The 14,403-nt window shown below is 40.7% G+C and overlaps 1 protein-coding gene across 3 annotated transcripts in view; it reads left to right on the top strand.

Moving 5' to 3' along the window:
• The window catches only part of ETV1 (ETS variant transcription factor 1), a 90,956-nt gene that overhangs the window by 49,227 nt on the left and 27,326 nt on the right, over positions 1-14,403 (top strand). For all 3 annotated transcript variants that reach the window (XM_060248586.1, XM_060248584.1, XM_060248583.1), the window contains 3 exons: positions 1,787-1,916; positions 3,437-3,625; positions 5,979-6,223. In XM_060248586.1, the coding sequence (XP_060104569.1) occupies positions 1,787-1,916; positions 3,437-3,625; positions 5,979-6,223 (564 nt within the window). The remainder of the gene's footprint in view (positions 1-1,786; positions 1,917-3,436; positions 3,626-5,978; positions 6,224-14,403) is intronic.

The raw sequence follows: 14,403 nt of genomic DNA, 5'->3' as shown, positions 1-14,403 counted from the left end.
GGGGCTTTTTGACTTTGAGTTGCCCTAATTAGAGGGGCTGTTTAGTTAATAAAATATTCCAACTGTATCCAGACAGTAGGTATTCTGCTGTACCTTGGCAGCATGTTCTCCAGTACTTTCTATAAAACCATGGTGGCTTTTTAAGCAGTTCAAGTTGCCCTGAAACTGAGAAAACAAAAATAATAAATGGTTTGGGGAAGGGGGACAGTTTATATGGCAGATCTGTTTTTCTATTGTGGAAGGATTTCAAGTGCCTCCACAACTAAAAGTTGCCCTCCCTGTAATGATATGTTCAAGTCCTTTCTCCTGATGAGAATTGTACTTTTGACTTATGGGGTAATTAGACACAAACACAAATGAACTGTGGCTTCCCTGCTAATGAGTTGGGATCTTGGCCATGACTCTCTTCAAACAATAAAAGCATTACTAGTACAAAGGACCTCTGAGGTCTCCTATTTATTGCTGATACCCAAAGAGGTTCCTGGTCATTTTCACTGGCTTTTTGTTGGAAGGGGACTGTTTTTTACTCAGTGGTTTTAAAATAATCACGCATTTTCTTGGAAGCACTGAACCAAAGAAAGGGTTACTTGTCTCATAACAGGCAAATGAAAATATTAGCTACAGCTAATTTGCTTATTTTAGGTGTGTGGAATAAACATAAGCATTACATTTGGATATCATTTGCATTAATCTGAAAAAGTGCAAAACTTGAGTCAGCGGAGATATGGCTTTGATGCACCTGTCCCCTCTTGGGAATGTTCTGCATGTCTAAGAGAGAATCCCTGTGCACATGGACAGCTTATGAGCAAGAACTGGAAGCACCATAATTGTGCATGAAGTCCCTAGATTTGTTGCCATTGTTCTGAATTGTGAAAAACACATCAGTGCCCTTGGAGAGCAGAAAAAAATAGATTGATAGGACATTGTGAGGTTTGTGGGACATAAATATTAATGGAGAATAAATCTTAATTTGGGTTTCTTTATTCTTGTTGCCATGGTCCTGATCTATAAGCATTTTATCATCATAGTCTAATGAGAACCAATGAGTTTTCTAGCACAACCCCTTTTTGTTCAGACATGTGCCTGCAAACCAGAAGATGCCCTGTTTTAAAACCTATTAGCGAGCAAGACGAAATTGCTGATCAGCACACCATTGCATCCTGTCAGATTCATGTTTAAATTCGGTCCTCAGCTACTGTGCATGCAGCGGATTAGATCCAAAGGTGATCTTCCACTGACTGATTTCAACCCAAGTCACTGAGACCCAACCCTGTGTTAGCATATCAGTGGGGTACACTATGTGGTCATGGATCGTTGTCCTGCTAGTCCTATATGGAAAGCAGCAGAAGGGGAACATATGAGTATGTATTCATTTTGAGTTTTTTGTTTTCATGAGCCTTTTTGTTTTGTCCCTTTACACAACTTGATTTTCTATTTGCTGATCAATTCCCTTCCTTTGATGTAAATTCTACACATTGGCTAATAATTATTGTTTGCCTTTAAAACAGAAAAGGCACTGGAATACAGTGTAAATAAAGACTCATGAGCTTGGTGCTTGCAATGGAAAATAAAATTGGAACTTTGGAGTTGAAACTGGGGTGGAAAAATTCAGTAGCATCCCTAAGATAGAGAGCACCATTTTCACATAAAGCTTAGCTGTGCATAGCAGCTGCACAGCATCATATTTACTTTATACCAGAGTCCTAGTTTCCTGATCACGTCTGCTTATATTTGTACATGCTTAGTTTCTCTTTCTGTTTTTTTCTTCTTCCCCTTCTCTTTCCAGTGGCTTTTCATGGTCTCCCAGTGAAAATCAAGAAGGAACCCCACAGTCCGTGTTCTGAGCTCGGCTCTGCTTGCAGTCAAGAACAGCCGTTCAAGTTCAGTTATGGGGAAAAGTGCCTGTACAATGTCAGGTAAAGAAAGTAGCCTGCATGTTTTGAGAGAGCTTCAATGGAAATGGACCAAGGAGTAATAAAGCCATGCCCTCCACCACCCGCATCCTACCCTCAGTAGACAGGACTGATAAGAGCGTGAGTGCATTTAGCCAAAGAAGCATTTACACTCCTGTCTGGCATGTTTGAAAATCATTTTAAGGTAATTGCTCTGCCTTAAATATCCACAATGTATTCTTCTTCCGTTAGAGACAGCCTGAGTTTCAAAAGAGTGAGTCTTAGTTGCTGTGAGAGTGGTGTGTGTGTGTGAGAGTAAGAGAGATGTACTTTTAAAATGCATTACACTCAGGTTTAAATAGATCAGCCTGAACAACATATTTCATACTTTTGAGAAATTTTGCAGAAGGGTTGTGTGCGTGCATGCGTATTTGTGGATGATCTTTTTTTTTTTTTAAAGAAAATAACATTCTGTGAGGCTTTGTAGATACTATTATCAGTTAAGAAGCAGGTTGCTGGCCTTTGGGAATAAGGGGTGGAGAGCAAAACTTTTTTTAAAAATGGCTTGTAGGATAATTTTAATGGGTTTGGTAGTATTATGCTCTTTATGTTTTGGAAGGAAACCAGCCCTAATACAGGGAAGGGCTCTGGCTCAGTAGTCGATCACATTCTTGGCCTGCAGAAGGCCCCAGAAACAATCTGCAGCTTCTGAATCTCAGCTACAGTGTGCTGGGTAAAGATTTCCTCTGGCTGAAAGCTGCTGCCAGTCAGAGCAGGTGATATGATGCAAGATGGACCAGTGGTCTGAGTTGATATAAAGCAATGCCATATGTTAACTAGAAAAACAGCTGCTGTTTTCCCATTGCCTGTATGCTAACTGCTCATTGCTTGTATGCTGACTGCTCATTGCAATATACATCAGAGCTTAATAGCAAACAAGACAATGTGGGCAACTGTCTGAAAGGATAAAAATCGAGTCCAGTAGCACCTTCAAGTCCAACAACATTTTTCCAAGGGATAAGCTTTTGTGAACTTTGACTGTCAAAAGTATATACCCTGGAAATTTTTCCTGCTCTTCGGCTTTATAGCAGTTTGGTTTCTTTGGGGGTGTTACAATGAAATCATGTTATTTAATAATTTTTTTTTAAAAAAAATGATTTTGTGCATTTTTTTTGTGAAGCACCTTGGGTTAGAAAGGCAGCAGTACAAATTAATTCACCCCTGTAAAGAAGAGTTACAGATTGGATAAGAGTTTAAAACATCAGTTACTTTGCAGTGATTCCTACTGTTTGCAGCATGTACAAAGAAGAAAGCCACCTGATGTGAAACAAAGAGAATAAAGATTTATTTGTTTACATACCAAATCCTCAGACAGTTCAATTCTTAACTCTCAGCCTGGGGTGGTAAATAAAGACGTGCAAAGATGTTAACAGCTCTGCTAGTACTAAATCTGAAGTTTCACATGTAAGTGACCAGCACTTGACAATGGGCCACACTGGATATGTGCTGTTGATTCCCTAAATTATCTCCTTCTTAATTGGCAGTGCCTATGATCAGAAGCCACAAGTGGGAATGAGGCCCTCCAACCCTCCAACTCCGTCAAGCACTCCAGTTTCACCACTGCATCATGCATCTCCAAACTCGGCTCAGAATCCTAAACCTGACCGGGTTTTTCCTGCTCATTTGCCTCCAACCCAACCCATGCCAGATAACAGCTTCCCTATGGACCACAGGTAGGAGAAGAAGACTTCCTGAGTTTTATGATGGGCATTCCACAATTGTTCTATTAGTGACTCCAGGCCACCACTGTCATACCACTGTCATTCACCATAGTTGCAGTTGTTGTACACAATAGGGCAGAGTAGAGGTGCTCAATAGAAACAGCACAGTAGGAACAGCAAAAGTCTTAGTCAGCATAGAACCTCTTTATAATCTTGCTTACTGTCCTTCATAACTGAAGCTCTTGTCTACTTCATTGTCTAGATGTCATGGGAGTAGTGATGGACAGAGCAGTAGGGTAAGTAGGAAAGTATTCAAGGAATACGGACATGGGATCATAAAGACCCATTGGAGTGAATATAGATTTGCAGAATGAGTTTTCCATAGGTATTGTACATGATTGTGTTCATGTGCATGAAGACACAGGAGAGCCTTCATATATACATATAGGAAATAACTCCTGCACATTAAATTAACACATTTCTAAATGATAATTTCTCTGTTCTTATTTAAATTTATTTTAATAGCCAGGCATCTACAGACATCAGCTACTTGTAAAAATTTTCATGGTATCAATTGAAAGGGTGGGGATTTTTTTTCTCCCTTTGAGCTTTCTGAAATGCAACAGTTTAGGAAAAGGAAGTTAAGCTGCCAAAACAAACTACGTTCAAATGCCTTTAGGCTGAGCAAAACCACAAAAGCTTAAAAAAAACCTCCCAGAACTGAAGTTATGCTTCAGCTACATCCCTCAATCACCTTGTTAAGCTTTTGTGTTTAAGGTCCTAAGGTAAAAGCACTCATTGCTTGGAAATCTACGTCACTTAAAGTTTGCTGTGGCTGTGTTTGAACTGTGTTTATAGTTGTGTTTGCAAGTCTGATCAAACATTTACTTGTTGTTCTGTCATTTCCCCACTGCTAAAATATGCAATGTGGGCATGTTGCCTAATCCTATACTTGTTTTGTAGTAAGTAAGCCTCACTAAGTTCAATGGGCCCATACTCAAGTATGTTTGCCAAATCATACTGTCTTTCGCTGACTTTGCAGAGCCCACCTATCCTTGAGTCCAGTAGAATTCCTTCATTTTAGTAAACTCCTGTTACAAGTAGCAATATCTATGTTTTGAGGGGGGGGGCATTGCATTCTAATCTCCCTATGAAGCTGCCTTACACTGAGTCAGACCATTGGTCTGTCTGGGTCAGTATTGCCTACTTAGACTGGCAGCAGTCTCAGGGAGTGGCCTTTCACATCACTTCTGTTTTGATTCTTCCAATTGGTGGTGCCAAGGATTAAAAAAAAGTCATTCTGCTTGTAAAGCAGATGCCTTACCACTAATCCGTAGCCCCTCCTATAGCTGTGCAGTGGCGTTTGGTGAGGAAATGTCAGTGGGGGACCACAGTTGTGTGGAAGACTGAACCCAGTTTGCAAAACCTTTGGGTCTACTGTCTTGGCCTACCTGCAGCTCTAATTACGCCATTCACATGTGGAATGTAAATGGCCCTAACAGCAACCAACAGCTATCAAAGCCACTTGTATAAACATATGGCCTGATTTCCATGCAAAGCTTCCTGGGCAGGTATTATTAACTTGCTTTTGAGGCTTGGTAAGTGAACCTGTTTCTTATTTGATTTTCAAGTTGCCATTTTTCTGATTCACTCCTGACAGTTTTTAATGATGACTTCTGCTTCTTTTCTTGTCTAAAAGGGAAAATGATTGCAGAGCCAGTCAACAGCTATTTTCCAGTGCTTTGAATTTAAAATATTATTTTCTGAAGGTGTAGGTGGACTGCAGAGGCACCACTCAATTCGCTATGCTATAGAATATTTTTAGCTCTGTGAAATGTATTTGCTTTTTGACTATGCTCTTGTCTTGAGAGGAATTTTTTTCATCTCTGCTTCCATGATTACAAAGGGTGTCCATGTATTTGATTTTTCAGATCCAAGGGCTCAAGAAAGAAATTTCAACACTGAGTTATTGTTGGTGGTTTTTAACAGCTTCCCACCATGCACTCACATAAATATAGGGGTTAAAATTAGCACGGGAAAAATAGAAGAGAAGACTTCAACTGGTCTTCCAAAACAGGCTTTTAAAGTATGATTCTTGTAGTTCAGATGTGAACATTTGTTCATTTATAACTTTTAAGATATAATTCTCACCTTGACTAGTCAGTCCTGGAATCAACATAGAAGGCTTCACTGCAAGAATTACATAAGAAAAACTGTACATGAGGAAGGGTTTCATAAACAAAACATATGGATCTTATCATGGTTCAGAGGGGTGGAGGAGTCTGCTCAACTCCCCATCCAGTTTTAGAAGTTATATTAACACCATTCTGTATGTCCAACTGGGTTTTCTTGTGTTAAATCCCAGATTTCGCCGTCAGCTCTCAGAACCTTGCAATTCATTCCCTCCTTTGCCTACAATGCCAAGGGAAGGACGCCCAATGTACCAACGGCAGATGTCTGAGCCAAACATCCCTTTTCCACCACAAGGGTTTAAGCAGGAGTACCATGATCCAGTATATGAACACAGTGCTATGATTGGTTCAGCCAGTCAAAACTTCCCCCCTCCTCTGATGATTAAACAGGAACCTAGAGATTTTGCATATGATTCAGGTAGGTGGGAACTTTTTTCCATGTTATTAAGTTGGATTTTGTTGTTTTATAGTAAACTAGGAATAAGGCCCATTGTGAGGAAAAATACATTGGGCTCTAGAAAGAGGTTTTGAGCAAGTGCCCCCCACCCTTGGTGTCTTCCCTCCTCCCAACTTCCCACTCACCCCTCATTGTAATACCACCCATCCCCAACCACCTCTTTCTCTCAACTACCCCCACCCCCTTGGCATGCCACTACTCCCCCATCTGTGACATTCATTCACCTGCACCGTTGCTGTCTTTCCACCCACCCTGCAACTGAAACAGATGCTGTTCCCCCCACATCTGTGTCCCTGTGTCTGCGTTGGCTCAAAGCTCTGAAAGTGGCTCAGAATGGAGATAAAGCCGGGCATGATGACAGTCACACAAATGCTGAAGCTTGGCATTCCTCTTATTTGCAGTACATTTTTGCTGCCTTTCCTGTCATATGCTCCTGGTGGGGCCAGGCCTTGCCGCCTAGTCCCATTATGGCAGTGGCAGCAGCTCCCTGGCTATTTGGTGGCCTTTGGAGGCTGCGCATGCTGGGAGGCCTTCTGTGAGACTGCAGCAGAGCAGCAGCCCTTCCTGACATTGGTTGACAGGGAGGACACAAAGGAGTGTTGGAGATACGTTCAAAGCCTTTAAAATCCTTTAAAGTAAATAAAAATGTATTTAGTGAGCATTTTGATAACTATAACAAAAACTTTTTTGTAAGTGTAGTACTATTTATGTAGGCTTGCATATTGGGAGGGAGGCTGTGCTATAGAGATAGGGTTGCCAGGTTGATTTCGCTCCATTGCCCTGGCCAGTGGGGGTCTGCCAACATGCTTCTGGGAAACTGGAAGTGATGTTGGCCATTTTTGGGTCAACTTTGGTTTTGGGTCTACTTCTGGTTGGGGGTGACATTCTAGTTTTTGAGCAAAACTTTATGGTAAATTTGGCTTAAAACCATAGAGTGTTGCCGAAAAACCAGAGCATCACCCCACCACTGGAAGTAGGCCTGAAACTGGAAGTAGGCCCAAAAAGGTCAGTTGGGGCAGGATTTCCCCCCACCAGCAGGCTGGCAGTAGGCAAGATCCTGCAAAAGCAGGGTTCCCTCCACTCCCATCAGGATACTGACAAATGTATGTGGAAAGGATGGAGGAAGAGGGACAAAGGGAACAGGAGGATGAATGGACAACTTTTATAAGCTGCCTGAAACTTCTCATATGGGGTAGAGTATCAGTATCTTAATAAATGCTTTGGGAATGTAGTTGAAGTTTGAACATTCAAGTGATGGCCTCTTTGATCCTCTCCCAGAGAGAGCCATTTTGGTATAGTGGTTAAGAGCAGTAGATGCTAATCTGGAGAACCAGGTTTGATTCCCCACTTTTCCACATGCAGCTGCGGGGTGACCTTGGGTCAGTCACAGTTCTCTCAGAGCTGTTCTCTCAAGAGCAGTTCTCTCAGGGTCCCTCAGCTCCGCCTATCTCACAGGATGTGGGAAAAAGAAGGGAAAGGAATTGTAAGTGGCTCCGAGACTCTGAATGAAGGGCAGGATATAAATCCGATCTTCTTTCCTCAGTATCTGAATTTAGTTATTGAGGGATGTCTGCCAGATAATTCAGATGAAATGAAGTTGAATCAGAAGTTGACCCTCATCATCATCATTTTATTTATATCCCACCCTCTCCGCCGAAGCAGGCTCAGGGCAGCTCATAGGATTGGACCTGTACTTCACGCTGCAGTAATATTTTGTTTTTTAGAAGCATTTACAATATGAGTAGAATATAAATTCATCTCAGACAAAAGGCTATAGGAGTATCCATTTGTTCAATTTAATAGTGTTAGCCAGCATCTTAAAACTCCTGTAGTTTGTATGATCATGAGGTGTCAATTCCCTACAGTGTAGCCCTAAAAGTATATACAACTCTGCTTATGCCCATTTACTTCAGTGGGCTCAGAAGTGTGTTACTCTGCTTCAGATTGCACTACCAGTGTAGGGAATCAGGTGAACAGCATCTGAAAGTTTTTACACATGTGACTGCTGTGTTCACACCTTCTGTCACTTGGCTAACATGACATCTGTACTACTGGTCACCTAGATGGCCTTGCAGGGGATTAGTTATCTATAAAAAATTTAAAAGCATATTCCTTTTGTTATGTCTTTGCTAGAAGAGGAGCAGGAAGACCAAAGCTGCAAATAAAAATGTTCCAGGTTTAATGTTTTTCAAAGTCTGGAACTTAGAATAACAAAGCTGACATAGAGAAACTAAAGAGTTTTGGGGACCACAATTCTTTTACGATCTTCAAAAGGTGACAGTGTTCACTTTTCAACATAGTTTACATTTTGGCAAGATAAAATTAGTAAGCTATTTTGCACACTGTTTGTTTCAACAGGACCTGTTGCCGATGTGTCTTTTATTACAATAATCAGATTTTTCTTTGTAGAAGATAGACTGTAGTCTGGTAGAACGATATGTTATACTACTGTTTCCTACTACTGATATGGAATGCTTTTTTTTTTCTTTTAACACCATAAGAGTTGTTGTACTTCAAAAGTGTCCCTGATGATCAGAAACATGCTGACTTAAACACAAGTGGGTCCTCTTATCTGTTATCCTCAGGAATCCTTTGATTATCACGAGTGCTTACATTTCTGAATTGTCTGTAGCTTTATTCAGTGCTTTTTTGTATTTTAAAAAAATAAAAAGTCCCATAGTTGTATATAAGGTTAGGGTTAGTGATGTATCAATTTCTACCAGTTCCCCCATTAGGACTAGAGAATCCCCCCCCAATACACACCAAGGTGCCATACTCAGCAGCAGTGAGTACCTCCACAAAAAATGCCCTAGCTTTATTTAATGTTTTCTACCTAGATGACCATCCTCTCTTCATAGGGATACTTCAGGCATGATTTCTTTTGGTATGAACTCTGCCGTATGGGCATGGAAAGGCACAATGGAGCCCTTGCCCTTCTCTTGCTTCAGTGAGTACCACAGCATGCCAGCAGTTAACTAAAGTGGAAGGCCAGTCCATTTTCTGTTTCCCTGTTCTGCCTCCCCTTTCAAACCTATGTCTTGGTTGGGAAATCGCTTTGTGGTACAATAGACTGCTGACTGAAGACTTGGATATGCTGGCCTCCCATTGCAGTAATGACTACTGTGAGGCACCATTGTAAAGAAGAGTTCCAGTGGGCTCTACAAAGTGGGTCCTTGCACATCTTGGGAGGGAGTGTGTCTTTAGTTTGTCTTTCTTCCATGGAAATTTGGATGGCCCTCATTCCAGTAGGCTTTGCTCTTTATTCCCCCCCTCAGGTCCACCCATCATTATGAACTTCTGGATATGTCATTTAAGTTGCTGTAGTCAAAGAATTAGTTCTATAAATGAGCCAACAGTACAACCAATGGCCATGAAAAATTGATTTGTGGCCTCAGAAAATACTTTTATTGGCTTCAGAATCCCTGCATTTAAGTTGACACATCTGTACACAACATAAATTGCAGTCATCAACTATGGTCTGATGATATTTTGTCTTGTTGCCATCTGTTCTCCAGAAACCATCATTTTTCTCCATCCTTGCTAAGAGTACATTAAATAACCCTTTAGGAGATGTAATGTACTTGCCATTGAACCATTGATTTTTATTATGCCTGTGGATGTTTGGGGACAAGTTGCACTGAAACATATCTTGCATAATATTACTTTGCTGTGCTGATAAAAATTCAAAAGTCCGTTTTGCAGGATCGTTACGCTAAGTTGCTCCTTCTGGGATATTTTGAAAGAGTCTCATAACTACTGATTGCTTTTGAGCACTGTATTCTTACCCATTTTGGAAATATGGTGAATGAAAACCATTATTATGGAATGATTATAACTCTATTAAAACATGACATTAATTATGACATCGGAAATGGCAGATCAATTAGTTGTAATTGTAATTGCAGGTATGCAATTTCTGTTGCAGAATGTTGAGATAATGGAACATGGAAAAAAAGAAAGAAATGTCAACAGACTAGAAGCTGCTTTATTTTTCCGCCCATCTAGGAGCCATGCTGTGGGGAAAATTAAGATGAATGAAATCAGGCAGTGTCTTTGATTTGCAGAAGAAATGCACAAGCTTTTAAGTAGCGCAGAGTTCTGCATGTCCTAAGTCATCTGGCAGCCTTCACATTCCCATATTTGTCTCTATCACAATCAAAAGCTAGTCCATTAAAATATTGTTTCACCTAAGTAAGCAAAAGGGTTGGGTAAGTCTTAGACATAGGGTTGCCAGTCCCCAATTGGGGGCAGGGAATCCCCCAGCTTGAAACCCCTCCCCCTCTTCATGGCTATCAGAAAGTGGGGAGGGGGGGATGGGCACTCCTTGTCTCAATAGGTAAGCCGGGGAGGGTGCTCTGTTTTTGTACAGAATTCTATGGCAGAAATAGCTTCAAACCATAGAGTTTTGCCCCAAAACCAGAGTGACATCCCCAGCATGCCTGTGTCACCTAGAGTTGATGTAGGCACAGAGTGCTTCTTTCCCTCTCCCACAGTGTCCTGGTAAGTTACCTGCCGGCTTGTCCTTTAGACCTGGCAGCCTACTTAGGCATCTTCCTCATTGCCCTTCACCTACCTCTGAGTCCTGTTTCTGGCAAGATGGGCTCTGTCCTCCAGAACATGAGCCCTGTGTTTTTACCAACTCTGTTAGGTTAGAATCCTGTGATTTTTTTTCTTTCATCTTTGGGCATAGCGACCATCATTCATGGTCTCTTAACCTTTGAGTCTCAACTACTGTGATACAGTACATACCTGAGCCAGTTGGATGTAGAATACAGTGGCTTGCCTTTTGAATGTACATAGGCCACTGGAAACACAGCACACCAGAATGCCCATATGCATACATACATACAATACATAGATTGCATACATATATACAATGGAAACTTCTTGGAACTAACAATGTCCCCAACAAAGGTTCTCAACGTTTTCTCCTTCCTAGTTTCAACTACCCTGGTAAAATGGGGGCATTTTGCAGATGTTGACAGAAGTTTGCAGCATTCAACAACTTAGAGCACAGAAACAATGTCTAAGACTGAGAGACTTTTGACATCTAAATGGCCTACCTAAAGAACACCATGCTGCTTAAGCAGGTCTTAATTACACCATGGCACAGATGTACAGTAAGTGTACAGTAAGTGTGAAAGTTTCTTATCTTGCCAGCTGGTGACATGTTCAGCAAGAGAGATAAGGGAGTGTGTTGTGGCTGAATATTTTCTCTTGGTTTTAAATTCATAGAGGGATGAAGAAATAGGTTTAGACTTCCTTCACATTTATATCTTTTTATAGACTTCTTGGGGCAGCTGTGATCTTTGTTGTATTAGTTACTAGCACTGTTCTTTTTCACATGTTGAAAAGCTTAAATAAAAGCTTTTATAAGTGTTTCCCTTTCTTTGAAATGTCATTCCACTGGGTAAAAGAATATTTTAATGAAGAAATATGGCTTAAGATCAAGCTTACATTTTCTTCTCCCTTTAACTGGGTATGTTAAATTTAGGGAAGAGGTGATCTTAGTATAGATTCCTGTATATACCTTATGCATCTTTCATAAGACTGTCTGCACTGCTGTAATCCATTTCTTTGGGTTAGTAGTTAACATTGAGATTTCCAGTTTCTTTTTCATTCATGCTAATGTTTAAAATTCCCGTTAAGTACAAGACAACCTGTCTAGACAGTCTCATAACTGCCCAGTAATATGGAAACAACCCTTGTTTTGCTGTGGTTCAACAGGAAGAGTACACAGTTGGATTATACCATTTTACGTGCCTTTATGAATCGTGGGGTCAAGTATGCAACATATTCCACTTAACACAATTCATGGTTATTACTTACAGCTGTTTCTGCCAGACAAAAAATGGTAACTGCTTGCCTTAGAAAGCAATGACAGCAGCTGTCTTAACACATAAGAAAATGTCTCTGTATCAATATCTATCCTAACAGTTTCTTTGAGTTTTGACCTCAAACTGCCCTTTTGTTACCACAGCCTTGTAATCAGACACTGTGTTTTCTAATCGGTCCATGGTTTCTATAAAGAAGCTTATGTTTTATTGTGCTCTTAAGTTTCATTATGTTTTGTAACCCATCCTTAAATGGAAACTTTTCATTTAGTTCATTCTGGCTCTTAACTTTATTCTTATTAACCTTTATGCGCAATCTGTTCTTGATGCAACTGTACACAAACTCATCGTATTTTGTTGTGCTTGATGCTGAAAGGGCATTCAGTGCACAGAAATCAGTGGGTTTAGACTACTAGAGTAACTCTACATGGGATTACACTGTTAATTGCCTCTTGCTATTAGCCCAGACTAGCCCAATCTAATCAGATCTCAGAAGCTAAGCAGAGTCAGCCCTGGTTAGTATTTGAATGGAAGAACACCAAGGAAGTCCAGGGTTGCTATGCAGGAAATGGGAAACCATCTCTGTTCATCTCTTGCCTTGAACACCTTATGGAGTCAACATAAATTGGCTGTGACTTGATAGCAACCCCCCCCCCCCGAGAAAAGCACACCCTATGATAAAAACTGGTGTGATAATTCACATGCATGAGGAATCCAAGGCAGAGGGGAGTTCTAGGGTTGGTATGAGTTTGCCCTTATGAAGATTCCTACCTCAGTTAATACAAAGTTGTTTTCTGAAGATCTTCAGTTCATGGGATTGTGGCATTAATCAGCATATTAAATTCACAGCAAAATCCTGAATTTTCTTAAAGTGACTGGGAATGAATTCTAAAAGGGCAGATTTGGTGGCTATGCATCCTTTTTCATTTCTGAGAGGCTAATGAAAGGGTTGATAGGTGCCTTTGAATTGTTTTAAGTTTAATGAGGGGGAAACAGAAGAAAAACAAAACTGAGGACACTCAGTTGGCTTTCAGCCCACACAGCTGTAAAATCCTAGGCCAAATCAACACAAAATTGAGTTGGAGATGGGCTTTCAAAAGAACTTGTAAATCACATAGGAACTGCTTGAAGCTGCCTAAGAAGTTATGCCTCAGGCTCTGGGGACCATAATCATGTAGTCTTAAGAACATCAGGTGAGAGAAACTCATGGAAAATATGTGGTCATGGAATCTGTAAATTTCAGTGCTAGTGCATTAGTACCTGAGGCTGTAGTCTTGGGCGCTCTTCCAGAAGAATTTTGATGCAAGTTTCTTCTGGTAACTGGATAATGTAAACAGGAAGTCAATTTATTGCTGCGCTGACCATTAGAATTAGACAGCCATGGCAGTAATGGTGAGAACATTGGGAGTTTTGAAATAGCTTAGTCAGGTTTGCTCTTTTCTAAACACACACAGTATCCATCTTTGCACAGTTTGCCTTTTAAAGTTACCAAAGTTATTGTTTTTCTTTTTGAGATTTATAATCCCATAAAATCCCTTGTTCTCCTGTAGAGAGTGCTATATCATTTCTAACAGGCAGTAGCTATAAAATTATAAAACTCTTGTTCCTTTTAAAAAAAGAAATGGATAAATATCCTCTGAATCTACTACAGTTACAGTAAGTGGCCCTAGCTAATGATTTGATTTGAGAATTGAGAATACAGTCTGGATTTACTCTGTGTGCATTAACGCAGGTCAAATGGACAACGGCTACATTTTAAATCTGTAATGGAAGGCTGAAACTTGTCTTAAACCAATCGCATCAGCCTTGCCCAAGACTGACCTGCTCCCTAGAGACCAAACCCAGTAAGCAAAGCTTTTATATGAATGGACTCTGTGCAGCCTGGAGTTTCATTCATAAAAATGGACACCGAAGAAGGGGGGGAGAGGAAAAGTGCACACACACACATTGGAATGTCCGTTTATACAGAGCTGAAGGGTGTAGTGTTCTATCAACTGCTGCTTTTGCCCAAGTAATGATTAATGCTTAGTGGCCTCCTCTGAGTGTAACTTGACACCCTTTATGGCCTTGGAGTGTTTCTAATGTATAGTGAATGAGAAGGCTGCATTCTCCAATCAGAAACATAAACAGGAACTGGTTGGTCTGAATTCCATTCAAATATGTCACTTCAGCCAGGCAGTGTTTGTAGAACTTAAATTTTACAGGCGGAGGACAGGGTGGAGAGAGAGGCTAAAGAAAGCAGCACAGATGTTGTTCTTTGCAACCAAAGCCTGGAAGGGGGGGAGGGTGGGAAGAGGAGAAAAAAAA

This window comes from Heteronotia binoei, chromosome 10 (assembly GCF_032191835.1).
Source record: "Heteronotia binoei isolate CCM8104 ecotype False Entrance Well chromosome 10, APGP_CSIRO_Hbin_v1, whole genome shotgun sequence".
Taxonomy (NCBI): domain Eukaryota; kingdom Metazoa; phylum Chordata; class Lepidosauria; order Squamata; family Gekkonidae; genus Heteronotia; species Heteronotia binoei.
Note: the sequence above shows the minus strand (reverse complement) of the source record. Positions and strands in the feature narration are given on the sequence as shown.